The sequence below is a fragment of the Ochotona princeps genome, chromosome 4, assembly GCF_030435755.1.
Source record: "Ochotona princeps isolate mOchPri1 chromosome 4, mOchPri1.hap1, whole genome shotgun sequence".
NCBI classification, from domain to species: domain Eukaryota; kingdom Metazoa; phylum Chordata; class Mammalia; order Lagomorpha; family Ochotonidae; genus Ochotona; species Ochotona princeps.
The window spans coordinates 2,952,891-2,968,484 of NC_080835.1; the positions used below are offsets into that span (position 1 = coordinate 2,952,891).

The 15,594-nt window shown below is 58.5% G+C and overlaps 1 protein-coding gene across 2 annotated transcripts in view; it reads left to right on the plus strand.

The window, feature by feature from the left end:
• The window catches only part of LOC101518024 (carnitine O-palmitoyltransferase 1, liver isoform), a 54,769-nt gene extending 48,104 nt beyond the window's left edge, over positions 1 to 6,665 (plus strand). For both annotated transcript variants that reach the window (XM_058662712.1, XM_058662711.1), the window contains exons 15-19: positions 1,832 to 1,966; positions 2,931 to 3,083; positions 4,311 to 4,424; positions 4,544 to 4,636; positions 6,189 to 6,665. In XM_058662712.1, coding sequence (XP_058518695.1) covers positions 1,832 to 1,966; positions 2,931 to 3,083; positions 4,311 to 4,424; positions 4,544 to 4,636; positions 6,189 to 6,275 — 582 coding nt within the window. In that variant the 3' untranslated portion in view covers positions 6,276 to 6,665. The remainder of the gene's footprint in view (positions 1 to 1,831; positions 1,967 to 2,930; positions 3,084 to 4,310; positions 4,425 to 4,543; positions 4,637 to 6,188) is intronic.
• The last annotated feature ends 8,929 nt before the right edge of the window (positions 6,666 to 15,594 follow it).

The following is a 15,594-nucleotide window of genomic DNA, read 5'->3' on the forward strand; positions in this document are numbered from 1 at the left end:
TCTGGTCTCCCACGTGAGTGCAGGGTCCTAAGACTTTGGGGCCGTCCTCTACTGCTTTCCTAGGCTACAAGCAGGATGCTGGATGGGAAGTGGGGCAGCTGGGATTAGAACCGGCGCCCATATGGGATCCTGTTGTGCAAGATGAGGAATTAGCCTCTGAGCCATTGCTAAAAAATAACTTCGCCATGGACCAGAGATCATAAGTACCTATTAGCCCATCTGACTCCTTACAGCTCCAGCCCTGCTCCCACCTGCTAAACCTCCGTGCCCCGGGAAGTCTGGGGAGCCTAGAGCCCTGTGTTAGCTGATTTTCCAGGAACACAACAGAACGCCCCAGATACTGTCTAGTAACTAGAGAAGAGACCTATTGATGTAGTTCACACTTTCGGGAGTTGGCGTCGTTGCAGAGGTAGGGCCTGTAAGAGAGGGTTTGCGGGCCTGGCGGCGTGGCCTAGCGGCTAAAGTCCTCGCCTTGAACGCCCCGGGATCCCATATGGGCACCAGTTCTAATCCTGGCAGCTCCACTTCCCATCCAGCTCTCTGCTTGTGGCCTGGGAAAGCAGTTGAGGACGGCCCAGAGCACTGGGACCCTGCACCCGCGTGGGAGACCTGGAAGAGGTTCCTGGTTCCCGGCATCGGATCGGCACAGCACCGGCCCGTTGTGGCTCACTTGGGGAGTGAATCATCGAATGGAAGATCTTCCTCTCTGTCTCTCCTCCTCTCTGTATATCTGACTGTAATAAAATAAATAAATCTTTAAAAAAAAAAAAAAAGAGAGAGTGTTTGCCCAGAAGTCATGTGGCAGAGGGTTTGACTGGAACTGACTTTGTCATCTGTGATGTCCCTCTGTTGAGAACTGCTTTCTGAGGACATGTCTGCCCTAGTGGCCCCGGAACCTCACACTGGGCACTCCTTGTCAAGATGCCATCGAATGGGATGCCCCCTGTCTTACAACGTGGGGCTAAGGTCCTGAGTTGGAGGGCTGTGTGAGGTGCACAGCACAGGAGTGAAGGGCGTACGGAGCCTGACGTGAGACGCTTAGCATCGTGAGGCCTGGCCAGGCGCACCTGCCGCAGAGCCGGGGCAGAGGGTAGCCGGGACCTGGAGTCCGCACCCTGTCTGTGAGCCTGGGCTGGGCGAGACCTCAGCCAGCAGTGCGGCACGCAGTGCAGCTCTGCCGTGTGTGACCGAGACCCTGCTGCCTGAACCATCGTCCAGCTCTCCCCTACGAGGCACACAGAGCAGGGAGCTGGGTGGGAAAGTAAGGACCGGGGACCCCAATGTCAGCTCAGGATGTGTGGGCCGGGGTGCCTCTCACCTGCACGCTGTGGGCGTCCACTCTAGGGCAAGGAGAAGCGCTGGGTGTGAGATACGAATGTGAGGACACGTGGCTCATTGTCCTGAGCTGGGTTAGTGTCGGCAGTGCAGTTGGGAGCCGTGCCTCGTAGTGTGTTGTCACCATGTCCACAGAGTCACCAGGCCGTTCTCAGCTGCATTGTGTCTGAGGTCCACCCTGCACAGAGGTGCATCATGCTGTGCCCAGCTCTATCCAGAAGTGTTGCCCCTTGTGGAATTGCATTCAATCTTTCTGACAGAGTTGGTGGCAGCAAGGCATATGTGGGACACCCAGGGATCAATCCCTGACCCAGCCTGTCCCAAAGCAAATAACACAGCTGTCCACTAGTGTGACCAGGCACATGCCCACACAGGCTGTCACTGAAGAGAAAAACACAGAGCAGTTCATCTCTCATGCCAGCCTAGCCAGCCACCCTCCTGCCTTAGGGTTCACCACATGCCTAGCCTGGGCCTGAAGGTCTTTTTCTTCCCCCAGGACATGGGCAAATTCTGCCTCACCTATGAGGCCTCCATGACCCGGCTCTTCCGAGAGGGGAGGACGGAGACCGTGCGCTCCTGCACCACGGAGTCCTGCAACTTCGTGCTGGCCATGATGGACCCCACCCAGACGGTAACGCGCAGTGCTCTGCCGCCTCCCTGAGGGACGTGAGCGGTGGGCCGGCGCGGTGCCTTCCTCGTGGTGTGCCCCTCCTGCTCCTCCCTGCCTCCCCACCCCCCACCCCCAGGGAGCGAGCAGGGGCAGGCAGCAGAGCAGGGCTGCGTCCTGTGCTTCTAGAAGTCAGGTTGTGCTCCCCATGGGTCTTTGCAATAGAATCGAGTGAAGGGTTTCTGTACGTTGCCTGTTCAAATCCCAGCAGTACCTGGGACATAGTACCATCTCCCTTGCGTGGACGAAGAAACAGCAAGATTAAATTACCTAGTCAGCGCCACCCACCTAGTAAGTGGCAGTTGTCAGAGCTGTGCCCAGGCCACCCAACCCCAGGCGGGCCAGGGTTCTCTTTTTTTGTGGGAAATTTTGCTTTGAAAAGGCTCTCAATTCTGAGGAGAGAAATGAGCCATGGCTCATGGCTCTGATGGGATTGTTCCAGAAAAGGCCTTGAAGACCTGGTGGGTGGCACTCAGTCCACTGAGTGAGCATTACGTTGCCCTGACCTGATGGCTTCCGTCACCGAGTTCCAGGGAACCTGAGAGGGGCACTCAGGGTCAGAATTAAGGGTGCAGAAGTGCTGTTCTAGAACTGTCAGCCAGACCACACCCCATGGTGCCACAGTAAGGGGCCTAGGACACGATGGGTATGATGCAAACAGGTGAAGTGATACAGGGCACACAGGCCCAGCCGACCTCGTCCGCCCTGCCCTTTGGAACCCCTAGGGAAGGGGCAACCGCCTGCCCTGTGTGTCATCAGGAGACCCTGGGGCCCAGTGCACCCCTTCCTGGGAGGCCCCCTGGGAAGGACAGCCGCCCGCCCTGAGTGGCATCAGGAGACCCCAGGTGCCTACGTGCCCCTTTCCTGGCGGCTGAGAGGCGGGTGGCCCGGCCTGACACGTCCCGTGCCTGCGCCCTTGGTCTCTCAGGTGGAACAGAGGCTCCAGCTGTTCAAGCTGGCATCCGAGAAGCACCAGTACCTGTACCGCCTGGCCATGACCGGCGCGGGCATCGACCGGCACCTCTTCTGCCTCTACGTGGTGTCCAAGTACCTGGGCGTCGAGTCCCCTTTCCTGAAGGAGGTGAGTCCCTCTCCCCGGGAGGCGCTGTGCTTGCTGGACGGGGCCCAGGCTCAGCCCGTGAGCACAGCCTGGTCCAGGAGAGGGGGCAGCGGGCAGGTGCGCCTGTGGGGTCAGGGGGCAGACAGGGGCGGTGATTTGGTCTGCAGGTTTAGGGTTGCATTTGGTCAGGTCTTTGGAGTTGCTTGGTCTGTGTGTTGCTTTCCTCATGCACTAAATCCACTTCCATGGGGTGAGCCGCCTGCCGCGGCACCGCACAGCCCGCACAGCCCGGACAGCCCGCGCAGCCCGCGCAGCCCATGCAGCCCGCACAGCCTTGAGCCTCACTGTGCCCTGTCGCTCAGCAGAGCGCAGCGCCTCGCAGCGGCAGCGTGCCTGCCAGCTCACAGGCAGAGGAGTAGGACATGTATTCAGCCCTCGGCAGTAAGATGTATGTGTTTATCTGAAAAGCAGAGAGAGAGATGGTTCTTCCGGGTCTTCAAAGTGGGCACAGGCCTCGAGCACTTGGGCCATCTTCCAGCACTTTCCCAGGCACATTAGCAGGGAGCTGGATTGGAAATGGAGCAGCCGGGATTGCACCCAATGCCCACATGCAATGCCAGGGTTACAGACAGTGGCTTAACCCACCACACCACCACCACACTACCACCACACTTGTCTCTTCAGTGTGAGTTGTAAATTTTTTGGTTAATGGCTGAATTTATAAGCCACTAGCAGTGGGTAAAGCTGCCTCTTGCAATGCCAGCATCCCGCATGGGTGCTTCTTTAAAAGTCAAGGCTGCGTCACTTCCCCTCCCGCTCTCAGGGCAGCAGCAGGTGGTCCGAGTGCTCGGGGCCTGCTCCCGCCTGGGAGACAGACGAGGCTCCGGCTTCCGGCCAGGCTGTGGTGCCCATTTGGGAAATAGGCTCACGAACAGTGGTGACCTCTCTGTCTCCACCTCTCTGTATAGAATTCAGCCTTTCAAATAAAAATAAAAAGCCATTCAAAGGAAGATGTCACGGTCCCTCACCTCTCGGGACTTTAACCAGGCCTCCAGTCCTGCCCCGCCCGCTGCTGTGTGGCACAATGTGTCCACCAGCCCCTCTGACTGCGCTGTCTGCACGGCCAGCTCCTGGGCGCCTGCTCTGCGCGGCACCCCTGGGTGTGGCCCAGTCCACACAGCAGCAAGCCCCGCCGGGGGCTCCTCAGCCCCCCAGGACAGGAGCAGCCTTCCCCTGTCGCCCCCCCAGGTTTTATCCGAGCCCTGGAGGTTGTCGACAAGCCAGACTCCTCAGCAGCAGGTGGAGCTGTTTGACTTTGAGCGGAACCCAGAGCACGTCTCCGGCGGAGGGGGCTTCGGGCCGGTGCGTGCAGCCAGAGTGTGGGGGGCGAGGGGACACCCCATCCCACTGCATGGCACGGGCTGGCTGTGCGAGCCCCTCCCGCGCGTGGGCCGTCTCCCGTGGTACACTTTGCCCTGCAGGTTGCGGACGATGGCTACGGCGTGTCGTACATCATCGTGGGCGAGAGCTTCATCCATTTCCACATCTCCTCCAAGTTTTCCTGTCCTGAGACGGTGCGTACAAACAGGAGCTTGGTGCGGAGGGGGCTCTTTGTGTGTCCTTCCTTGTGGGGTGCTGTGGGGGCGTGAGGGGAGGTCGCTATTTCACAGGACTTCTCAGGTCAGTTGTCTTCGCCGTGGCATGTTGGATACACGTGCCTCAACGTCCTGTCGCCCGGTGTTAGGGACTCGTGGCTGTGTGTTAGGGTGTGAGTGCTGTCCGCGGAGCCGGCAGTGGTCAGCGTGACCGTGGCAGCGTGCAGACTCCACACGGGGCCGGCTCGCGGGCTGGGAGCTGAGGCCACGGTCAGGTCACCCGTGTCCCATGCTGGGGGACCCTGGCTTGAGGCTCAGCTCTGGCGCTGGCTCCAGCCTCCTGTGAATACACAGCGCAGAAACATGGGGTGCTGCCACAGGTGGGGGGGTGTGTGGATGGGGTGCCAGCCTCTGGCCCCGGCCTGGCCACTCTGTGCGTTACTATGCACTATGGGAGTGTACTCACTTGCTATCTCTCCCTACTTCTCAAAACCATTGTAATGTTTGACAAACAACAGGCCTGCGTGGCAGAGCCTGGATGCCTGGTCCTCAGGTGGCGGGCTGCTGCTCACCTGCCACATTCACTCCTCACTGTATCCTCCTCCCACCGTGTGCTCAGCCCGACAGGCAGAGCCAAGGCCAGTTACCAGCCGTGCGGCGTCCGTGTGCCGCAGTGTGCGCAGAGTCTATGTGGCTGCACATCAGAACCACGGCCCGCCACACCCACGCGCTGTGAGGTTTCTCCAAACTCATGCAGGATAGTGCCAAAGCCACTGGAGTGGCAAGAAGGCATGCGGGGAAAAGATGTATTTTCGTTTATTTGAAAGCCAGAGTTACAAAGAAAGAGCGGGAAAGAGATTTTTCTTTTGTTTTTAAGATTGATTTATTTTTATTGGGAAATCAGGTATACAGAGTAGGAGAGACAGAGAGGAAGATCTTCCATCCGATGATTCACTCCCCAATTGGCCGCAATGGCCAGAGCTGAGCTGATCAAAAGCTGGGAGACTCTTCTGGGTCTCCCACACGGGTGTAGGCTCCCAAGGCTTTGGGCCGTCCTCCACTGCTTTCCCAGGCCACAGGCAGGGAGCTGGATGGGAAGTGGAACTGCCGGGATTAGAAATGACACCCATATGGGATCTCAGCACATGCAAGGCGAGGACGTTAACCACTAGGCTACCACACTGGGCCCGAGAGAGAGGTTTTTCTACCTGCTGGTTAACTTCCCAGATAGCTGCAATAGCTAGACCTGGGGGCCAGCGCTTCTTCCAGGTCTCTCACAGGGTGCAGGGCACATGGACCTGCACCCCTCTGCTGCTTTCCCAGGTCATCTGCAGAGAGCTGGAAGGGAAGTGGAGCAGCCAGGACTTGAACCAGTGCCCATACGGGATGCCGGTGCCACAGGAGCGTTGTTGGATGTGCCAGCATGCTGGCCGCTAAAGCCTTTTCTCATTCAGAGTTGCATTAGGTTAGACGTGAAGAGGCCGTGGTACAGCAGGGTACTCATGTTCCTCCGTCTTGTTTCGCCTCCCAGGACTCCCATCGCTTTGGAAGGCACCTGAGACAGGCCATGACCGACATCATCGCTCTGTTCGGGCTCAGATCTAACTCCAGGAAGTAATCGCCGTGGGGCCGCTGAGCAGCAGCAGGGACCCTCCTGGAGCGAGCCAAGTGGTCGCAACCCGGGATGGAAACTCACCCTTAGAAAAGCCCACGTTTCCCTAGACCAGCCAAGTGCCGCCCTCCCCTGCCGGGCCCGCGCCCCTCGGCAGCAGCTGCCCAGGTGCCCCAGGGCTGGTGGGGGAGCCATGGCAGGTCGGTGGCATCCTGGAGGAGGGGAACGTCCTGCCCGCAGACCTCAGGGCAGCCGACCAGCCACCAGCCGGGGCGTCAGGGCCTCTTACGTCATCACGGCCGTGTAAACGCTGTCTGTGTTCAGGGACAAGTGGGTTGTGTTGCTGAAGAGCGCTGACGCATCACGTCACACACCGTCAGGGGGTGCTGTCCCCGTGGGCAGCTGTCCTGATCCACAGGCCATGTTCCCCTCCAGGCGAGCAGCGAGCCTGTGCTGCGCCCCTAGCTTCCCACGTCCTCCAAACGCAGTGCCTTAGGGGTAAGCGCCCGGATGGAAGGGTGTTCTGGGTGACGTCCCCCAGGAAGGCCCTGGTGGCATTGCGCATGTGTTCCCCTCACACTGATGACCGTGGGCCTCTCTCCAAAGCGTTGGCCGTGACTGCCCCGTGGCTAGAGGGAGCAGTGCTCGCCTGGGCCGGCGCTGGTGACTGTCCTGTGGAACTGGCATCTGCCAGCTGACAGGCATCTGTCGGAGGAGGAGGAAGGAGGGCTGTGACGGCAGAACTGTAGGAAGCTGCAGAAGCCACTGCAGGACAAACACAACAGGTGCCTCAGGACAGCTGCCTCCAGAGAGCCACTGGGCTGGAGACAGGCAGGGCGGCCGTGCTGTGTCCCGGAGGCCCGCTCCCTGGCGCCCCACCTGCTCAGAGGGGTGCCTCGAGCCGGACACGGGGTGCAGGGCCATCCAGGGGTGGAGCTGAGTGGGGCCGTGGCACGCGCTGGGCAGACAGCCTGTCTCTTGGACAGCAGCTCTCCGTGGGCGGCCTCTCGTGAATCCGGAGCTCCACACGCCAAGCCGCCGTGCCGTGGGGGCCAAGTGCAGCCCTGTGGACCCACAGTCCTCTGCTCTGGGCTCTCCTGACTCCTCTGTTCTAACCGGGCCTGCCTCTTCCTGCCTGCTGTACGCTGATGGTTACAAGAGCCTGGCCTGACCTGCGGGCTCCGTGGAAGGAAGTCACCCGTTTCGTTATGTCTGTCTTGTAGCGTGAAAATCCCACCTAAATGCACCTGAGATTTTTTTTTCCCCCTCAAGATCTGAAAACAGCAGGGCAGAAAAGAACAGTAGCTCCTCCCCGATCCCTGTGTCCAGCTGGGTTGGTGTGGACAAGCTGGCACCGCTGCCAGGGCCAGCAGAGCTCCCCGCAGCGCCGGCGGCGACCACCGGCCACGCTCTGCACGCCACGGCTGCCCTGCCAGGATTGCCAGGTCCCACGCTGCTGCTCCTAGGGCAGCCATCCGCAGTGTCCAGGAGAGCAGGAGCGTGCTCAGAGGCTTAGGGTTAGGGTGCGCGAGGCGCCAGGAGCTGAATTTGGAACACAGCACAGCCCGGCGCAGCCGTCGTGGGCCGTCCATTGCATGTAAATACCATTTGCTCTTGGGCTGTCAGTGCACGGAGTGGGTGTAGATTACCACTAATAAAGCACAATGCCATCTGCTCCCATCTCTTCTTCCCCAGCGCGTGAGGGGCCAGGTGCCTGGCTGGGGCCCTAGGAGAGCCTCTTCGCCCAGAGCTGCCGCCTGACAAGGCGGTGCCGCTGTGGGGTGGTCTCTCCCCTTGGAGATTAGAAAAAACAAACAAACAAACAAACCCACGTTTTTATTTTCCCCTTGGCTGCAGCATCACCTGCAGGTGCAAAGACCCTAGGCTGAGTGCTCCCTACCGCCCCCTGCTGGGATGCCCTTTGCAATGCACCTGGTCACAAAGGCAGACCGGGCCAGCCGCCTGGGGTCGTCCTGCATTTCCTGACTGAAAAGTGGCATGACAGCTTTTAACCTCCGCTTCGGGGAGAGCCTTTGCTCTTCCGTGGGTTTGGCTCACCTCACACACAGATGTTGCAAATTTAGTTGCATTTGTGGCTTAGAGGGTGGCAGGGGTCTTCAAACACTTGTGGAAAAATTAGATCACACAAAAAAGTGAACCTAGTTGTTGAAGTTTGTTTCCTTTGCACTTTCTGAAGTGCCTTTGTTGGTTTTGGCCACGATTCTTAGTCACGGGGGGGGGGGGGGGGGAGTAGCTCATTGTGCTTGAGTGGAACCAGCCAGTGTCTGGCGCACTTTCAAGCTGGGGCACCAAGGGCCGGAGACCTGCACGGTTGGGATGTGCAGGGGCCAACTGCTGTCCTGGCCCAGAGCATCCTGAAGGTGCCTCGGTTGCCTGGGGACGGGCGTTGGTCCTGGCCCCACCCACCCACTGACTGCCCACTCCCCAGCGTCCCTCCCCCGCCCCCGGCAGCCAACATTCTAAGAACACGCCAGAAACCTGGGGTCGGGGGGTGTCCCGGGCGGCCTGCATGGTGAGGGGAGCCGAGCTGGCAACGTGGTCGAGGGTCCCTACCTGCCGCTGGGGGCCGTGGGGCTGGAAACCCGGGTGGGCGTCTCTCACCCGCTGAGGGTGGGCCCCTGAGCCCCGAGGTGTCCCCAGGACCCCTGTTGCCTCCGAGGCCCTGGCACCTCTAGTCCCCTGGGCCGGGCCGCTGCAGGTTCCCCAGAAGGTCCCTGGAAGTGGATGTTCTGGGTCTTCAACAGTCCAGGGCTTGGTTTCCCACCGCGTCATCGCTGGGTGGTTTTGTGGGAGGGTGGTGGCCTTGGCCTCCAGGCTGAGGGTACACTGCTCCCAACTGTCCTGGGTCATTTGTATTATCTTCCCATTGGTGAATCAGAGCAGGTCTACTGTTTAAATATTAGCACAAATATAGATGTTACACATCACCTCTAATTGTTGGTGTGTTGAGGGAAACACAAAAGAATGAACTAGAACATTAAATACAGCCTCGTTGTTGACTTTGAAGAATTCCGGGGGTGAAGGAAGGGTCAGTGTTCCAGCACATTCTAAGACCTCAGTTGGCCTCCTGTGAAGGAGGGGAGGCAAAGCAATGGGCCCGTCTCCCCTCGTTCCCTGGAGGGACCATAGTCCTGAAGTGGCCCCCATGAGGAAGAGAGGCTCGGAGCGTGGGGCTGCTCCTTCCTGGAGAATGCAGCTTCCCGGGGTACTCGGGTTCAGCTTCCGGTGGGCAGCTGCCAGAGCCGGTGTCCCCTCTTCTAGGTGGAGACAGAGGAGACGGGCGGCACTCCCGCCAGCGGCAACCTGGAGGAAGTGGTTCTGGGGTAAGCCTGTAGATGAGGGAACCGGGAAATCCTTTAGCGGAGGGCTCGGAGGCCCCACACACGCCCAGCTCTTTGTTTCTGGAGATGAGGCCCTAGCTGAAGGTTAGCACGGTGGAGAATGGCCGGTCCAGGGGTCTTACAAGGTTCGCTCTACTGAGGTGACCGCGGGGAACTCAAACTTTAATAAATCTAAAGGAAGCTGATTATTTCAAAAGATTTGTTTGTGTTGATTGGAAAGGCAGTTTTACAGAGAGAGGAGAGATGAATTCATATTTCATCACTGGCTCACTCCCCGATGGCTGCAATGGCTGAGGCTGGGCCAGCCCAAAACCAGGAGCCAGGAGCGTGTGCTGGGTCTCCCATGTGGGTGTAGGGTCCAAGGATTTGAGCCATGCTGTACTGCTTTCCCAGACACATTAAGCTAATTTTTAAGTTGATAACCTTGTTGGCCTATGAATGATATTAAAAACATACAAATGGGCCCGGCGGCGTGGCCTAGCGGCTAAAGTCCTTGCCTTGAAAGCCCCGGGATCCCATATGGGTACCGGTTCTAATCCTGGCAGCTCCACTTCCCATCCAGCTCCCTGCTTGTGGCCTGGGAAGGCAGTCGAGGACGGCCCAAAGCTTTGGGACCCTGCACCTGCGTGGGAGACCCGGAAGAGGTTCTTGGTTCCCGGCATCGGATCGGCGTGCACCGGCCCGTTGCGGCTCACTTGGTGAATGAATCATCGGATGGAAGATCTTCCTCTCTGTCTCTCCTCCTCTCTGTATATCTGGCTTTCCAATAATAATAATAAAATCTTTATAAAAAAACATACAAATAATCCTGGAAGAAAAAAAAACTGGCAGACGTCAACAAGGAGCTACATGGAGATGAGTTTGCCCTGAGCTCTGGCCTGGCATATGCTGGTAATCACCTCTGTGCAATTCTACTCAGGATGGCAGGTGTGGGAGCAGAGCATTCCTAGGACCAGGCACGGGTCAACAGAGGGAGCGGCATGACACCCCTGGCCTAGCGAGGGATGGCAGCACCCACTTGGGGGCAGGGCAGGGTCTCCCAATGGCCAGGGCCCAGGGCTACGACCGAGAAGGCCTGGAGAGCCAGCCCAGCAAGTGTGTGGCTTTATCCTCCAGGTGCAGGTCTGGGCCCCCGAGCATGAGAGCCGAGGTCGGGGTGACCTGAAGCCTCGACCCGGGGCGCGGTGCCTGCTACTGCATTTGCCTCTGGGGGGCTCGTTCTGATCGCTCTGGGTTTCCCTCGTTGGAGTGTAACATCCCGAGCCCAGAGACCGCGTCCTCTCTGGGAGAAGCCTCCACCAGCCTTCCACAGCATCAGTACCCGGGGATGAGGAACGGCTACCCAATGTCGGCCTGGGGTGCCTGAGGTGGAGCAGGTTCTGGGGGCTCTGCTCCAGTGACTTTGATAGTTCTGACATGCCGCCGTTCCAAGGATGAGGAAGTCCTTCCAAGGTTCTTGGCTGACATAGTCCACCTCAGTCTCCATTTGCCTAGAAATTTGCTGTCAAGCTTCACTGGGGTAGTTGATCAATTTGTTCTGCCTGCCTTTCTCTGCAAACCAGTAGGTGCTGCAGCCCAGCCCTGCCCTGCCCACCACATGCTCAACCCTCAAGTATACCAGGGAGAGCTACAGCCCAGTCAGAGCAACCCCCAATAACCCCCGCTGGACCGGCCCCCAGCCCTGGTTCCTGTGCCTGCCACCATGTGCAGTGGACTGGTCCAGCCTGCCCCACATCTCATTCAAATCTCGTACACATCATTGGACATTGAAGCCTAACTCAACCCAACCAACTCCACCCTGCAGCCCACACTCATGCCAGCAGGTGCCACCACCTGTCCAGCCAGGCCCACACCCAGTCCTGGTCCTCATGTTCACAGTGGGAACTACAGCCCGTCAGAGAGGTGCCCACAGTTTTCCTACGGGCCCACTCCCTGCCCTGGATCTTGTACTGTCCAGGCATTTCCGCAGTCTAGCTCGACAGGATTTGCTCCCAGTCCCAGCACTTGCCAGCTGATGCTGCAGCAAAGCCCAACTTGCCTGCCCTTACTCTGGCTCATGCCTGTACCAGTGGATATAATTGGTTAGCCCAGCCTGGTTCGCCCCCTAACTCAGTTCACATGTAGGCCAACAGGCACTGTAGCCCTGCCCAGCCTGGAGTGCCCCCAGTCCCAGCTCTTATGCTTACCAACAGGAGCAGAGGCCCAGCAGGGGAGTCCCCACTGCTCCCCTACCAGGCTCACCTTCTACCCCTGGGTCTCACATGTGCTGGTGGGTGCTGTGGCCCAGTCTGGTATGTTCCGTTTTACCTCGGCATTTGCTAGCGGGTGCTGTAGTCTGGCTCAGCCCAGTCTGCCCTCTGTTCCAGCTCACACTGGCAGGTGCTACCATCCAACCAGGCGCAGTCCCGGCCCTAATGTGAACAGGCTGCTGTTGTGGCCCAACCTGGCCTGGCCTGCACCCCGTCCTGGTTCTCAGATCTGCTGGTGGGTGTTATGAACTGGCCAGGCTTGGCCCGTCCCCAGATCTGACCTACACATATACCGGCAGGTACTGTCACCTGGCCTGGTCTGGGCTGCCCCTTGCCTTGGTTCTTGTGCTCACCCGCAGGGACTGCGTCCTGACAGAGGAGCTCCCCAAGCTTCTCTGTCGGGTCTCCTCCCAGTGGCAGATCTTATACACACCAGTGGGTCCTTGGCCCAGGCTGACTTAGTCCACCTCCTGTCCTGGCAGGAACTTTGCCCTTGCAAACACCTGATCCGTACTTACTGTTGGGTGTTAGAGTCCAGCCACACCTGACCCACACCCTGACAGCTCTAGCATGGTTCAGTAGGAACCAGACCTAGCCCAGCCCGTTTTAGACCTGTTCAGCAGGTACTGAAGTCTAGCCCAGTGTGTCGCATCCCAGACCCAGTTCACGCCAGTGCTGAGGGACACTGCAGCTATGTCCAGCCCAGACTGCCGACCCCATTCTATTCTTGCACTCAGCAGTGGGAACCACAACCTAGCTGGGACGTCCCCTAAGCTCCCAACCAGGCCTGTTCCCAGCCCCAGATCTTGCGCATGCCAGCGGTTGCTCTGACACAGAGCAGCCTAGCCCATCCCGTCTTGACCTTTGCCATCAGATACTATAGCCTGGCCTGTCCCAACCCTCCCCAGTCCCAACTTTTGCTGGTCAGTGTTACAGCCTGGCCCTGCCCAGTTTGATCCCATCTCTGACTCATACAGATCAGTAGATGTGATAGCCTCACCTGGCATGCCCCACGTTTCAGCCTGGCTCCTGCACTTGCAAGTGAGCTAAGGTTAACCTGACCCTGCCCGTCCATCCCCTTCCAGAATCAGCTCACGCACCTGCCAGTGGGTGGAGCTACCCTGCTCGGTCTGCTTGGTTCTTGTGCTCACCTTCAGGGACTGCACCCTGACAAAGGAGTTTCCCAAGCTTCTCTTGCTTACCAGTGGGACCAACGGCCCACCAGGCGAATGGCCTAAGATTCCCCCCCAGCCCAGATCTCACACGTGCCAGTGGGTGTTAGGCCATTACTGGTCACAGACTACCCTCTTTGTCCTGGCCTGTGTATGAATGGTGAATGTCATGGCCCGGCCCTCCACTGTGTTTCATGTGTGTGCTTGCAGGTACAGCAGCCTGGACCAGCCCAGCCTGTACTGAACCCCAGTACCGACAAGGGTTGGAGAGCTCAATGGTCGTGCATGGCTCAGCCTGGAACCCCAGGTCCCAAGCAAACCAGTGGAAACTGCAATTCCACAGGGGTGGACCCACACATCCCCCACAGAATCTGTGCCCAGACCCAGTTCCCTCACGTGCTGGCTAGTGCCATGGCCCAGCCTAGCATTCCCAGTTCCCTGACCCAACTCTCACTGGCACACACTGTGATCTAGCCCTGCCAGGTAGGCCCCCAGCCCTAGCTTAAGTGTGCGTACTCACCAGCTCTCATGCATTGGTCGATTCTAACCAGCCCAGATCTGGTCAGTCACAGGGCAGGTGCTTGGGCTGAGCCTTGAAGGTCCTCACGTGCGCTCTATAGATTGCACTGCTGGGCAGCCTGAGGGCTTTGTGCAGTGCCATTGGCACCCGGGCTGTGCCGCCTGGACCCCCACCCCTGGGACCCCGCCCCAGGACTAGCCAGCACACCTGGCTCTGAGCATGTCTCTATTAATTCCTTTTAAAAAGATTTATTATTTATTTTTATTGGAAAGTCAGATACACAGAGAGGAAGATCTTTCATCCAATGATTCACTCTCTAAGTGACCAGAACAGCCAGAGCTGAGCTGATTTGAAGTCAGGAGCCAGGAGCTCTTCTGGGTCTCCCATGTGATTGCAGGGTCCCAAGGCTTTAGGCCGTCCTGGATTATACCATAACATACAGACAATACATATAATGCCAAGGGCTGTATTCCCTTTAACAAAAACGATTTTATTTTATTTGTTTGAAAAACGGGTTTACAGAGAGAGAGCACCATTCTGCAGTATCGCTGCAAAGGTGCATCAGAGCCAGCACTGCTCGCGGCTCTCCCGGGGCTGCAGCGGTGCCAGCACGTGGCATGGCCTTCTCCTGCGACTTTCCGGACCCGCAGCGTGCGCTGCATTGGAAGTGGAGCACCTGCAACTAGAACTGGTGCGCATGAGGGATGCCAGCTCTGTAGGCTGTAGACTGACATGCAGCACCACACACTGGCTCTAATGGTTCTGTTTTGTGTGTCGCACCCTCCCTGTGTGAACCCAAGCGGGTTCGAGGTGAGCTGGCACAGAACTTGAAACAGGCAGGACACTCACCTGCAAAGGGTGGACTGTGGACTCAGAGAGGAAAGGTTCTCTCATCGCAGCGCTTGCAGCACGAGCCTCTCCAGCCGTGTCCCGCTCTGCACACGCCTCTCCAGGCTCTGCAGCCCCGGCCGCAGCAGGCCCACCTGGCACAGGATGCCCAGAGCAAGAGAACGCTGCCCTAGCGCAGCCCCAGAGGAGGTGAGGGGGGAGCAGAGTGACCATGGCCCAGCCGTCAGGCGGCGGGCCGTGGAAATGGCCAGGGAGCTATTATCGTTAGAAGTGTTGATCTGGAAATCAGAAATTCCAATGAGTGACTTGTATAAACGGAAACTGCTCTTTAACCATGAGTGATGGCACAGCAGTGAGGTCTCACCATTGCAAGTCTCCTTGGCAGCCACTATGGCTCATTTTTCAAGAAGACACTTTGCTGTTTCCCAGTCTGGAAAGCAACGGCACAATCACACATGATCCGTGCCCTCCGTTTGCCCAGTTCGCATTTCTTATCCATTTTCTGGTGAGCGTGACGCACAGAGGCTGCTCAGAGACACGCACGGCCCAAAGCGGCACTGTCGGGGTCTTTTCCTGCTAGAGCGCCGGGCACAGCAGGCAGAGATGGCTTGGGTAAGTCACAGCTGAGCGTTCCCTCTCTGTCCCTCGGCCTTCCAGCCCTCTGACAGCACGCATCCTACTCACCCTCTCCCTGTCCCCATTTCACCCCCACATTAACTGTGTGGTCCCACAGGACGTTGAGGACTCGCGGTGGGAGGCCAGACACCCCCTCACAGAGCACAGTGGGGGCCCAGGGGCTTCTCCCCACATGCCAGCCCTGGTCTGGCCAAGCCAGGACGACGAAGCTCAGAAGTGACCAACGCTGTCCCCTGCTGTCACCCACACACCTGAAGGACAGATCAGGCTCCAAGTGCCCGTCTGAGGTCTGCTACTTTTGGGAAAACAATTTCACCAATTTTGGGGTTTGGGCAATTCTTGGCATAGAGCAGGTACAATCCCATTTCCTGCCCTGCCACACTGCCCCCAAGGAGTGCAGAGCAAAGGCCACGAGCTGCAGATCCACTGCACGTGTCTCTCTTGGGGCAACTCGATGCAGCCCGTGACTTCCCTGAGCAGTGCCCTGCGGCCTGGGAGGGCAGAAGGGGCACCCTCGGGGGGCTCTCAGGCTGTGCT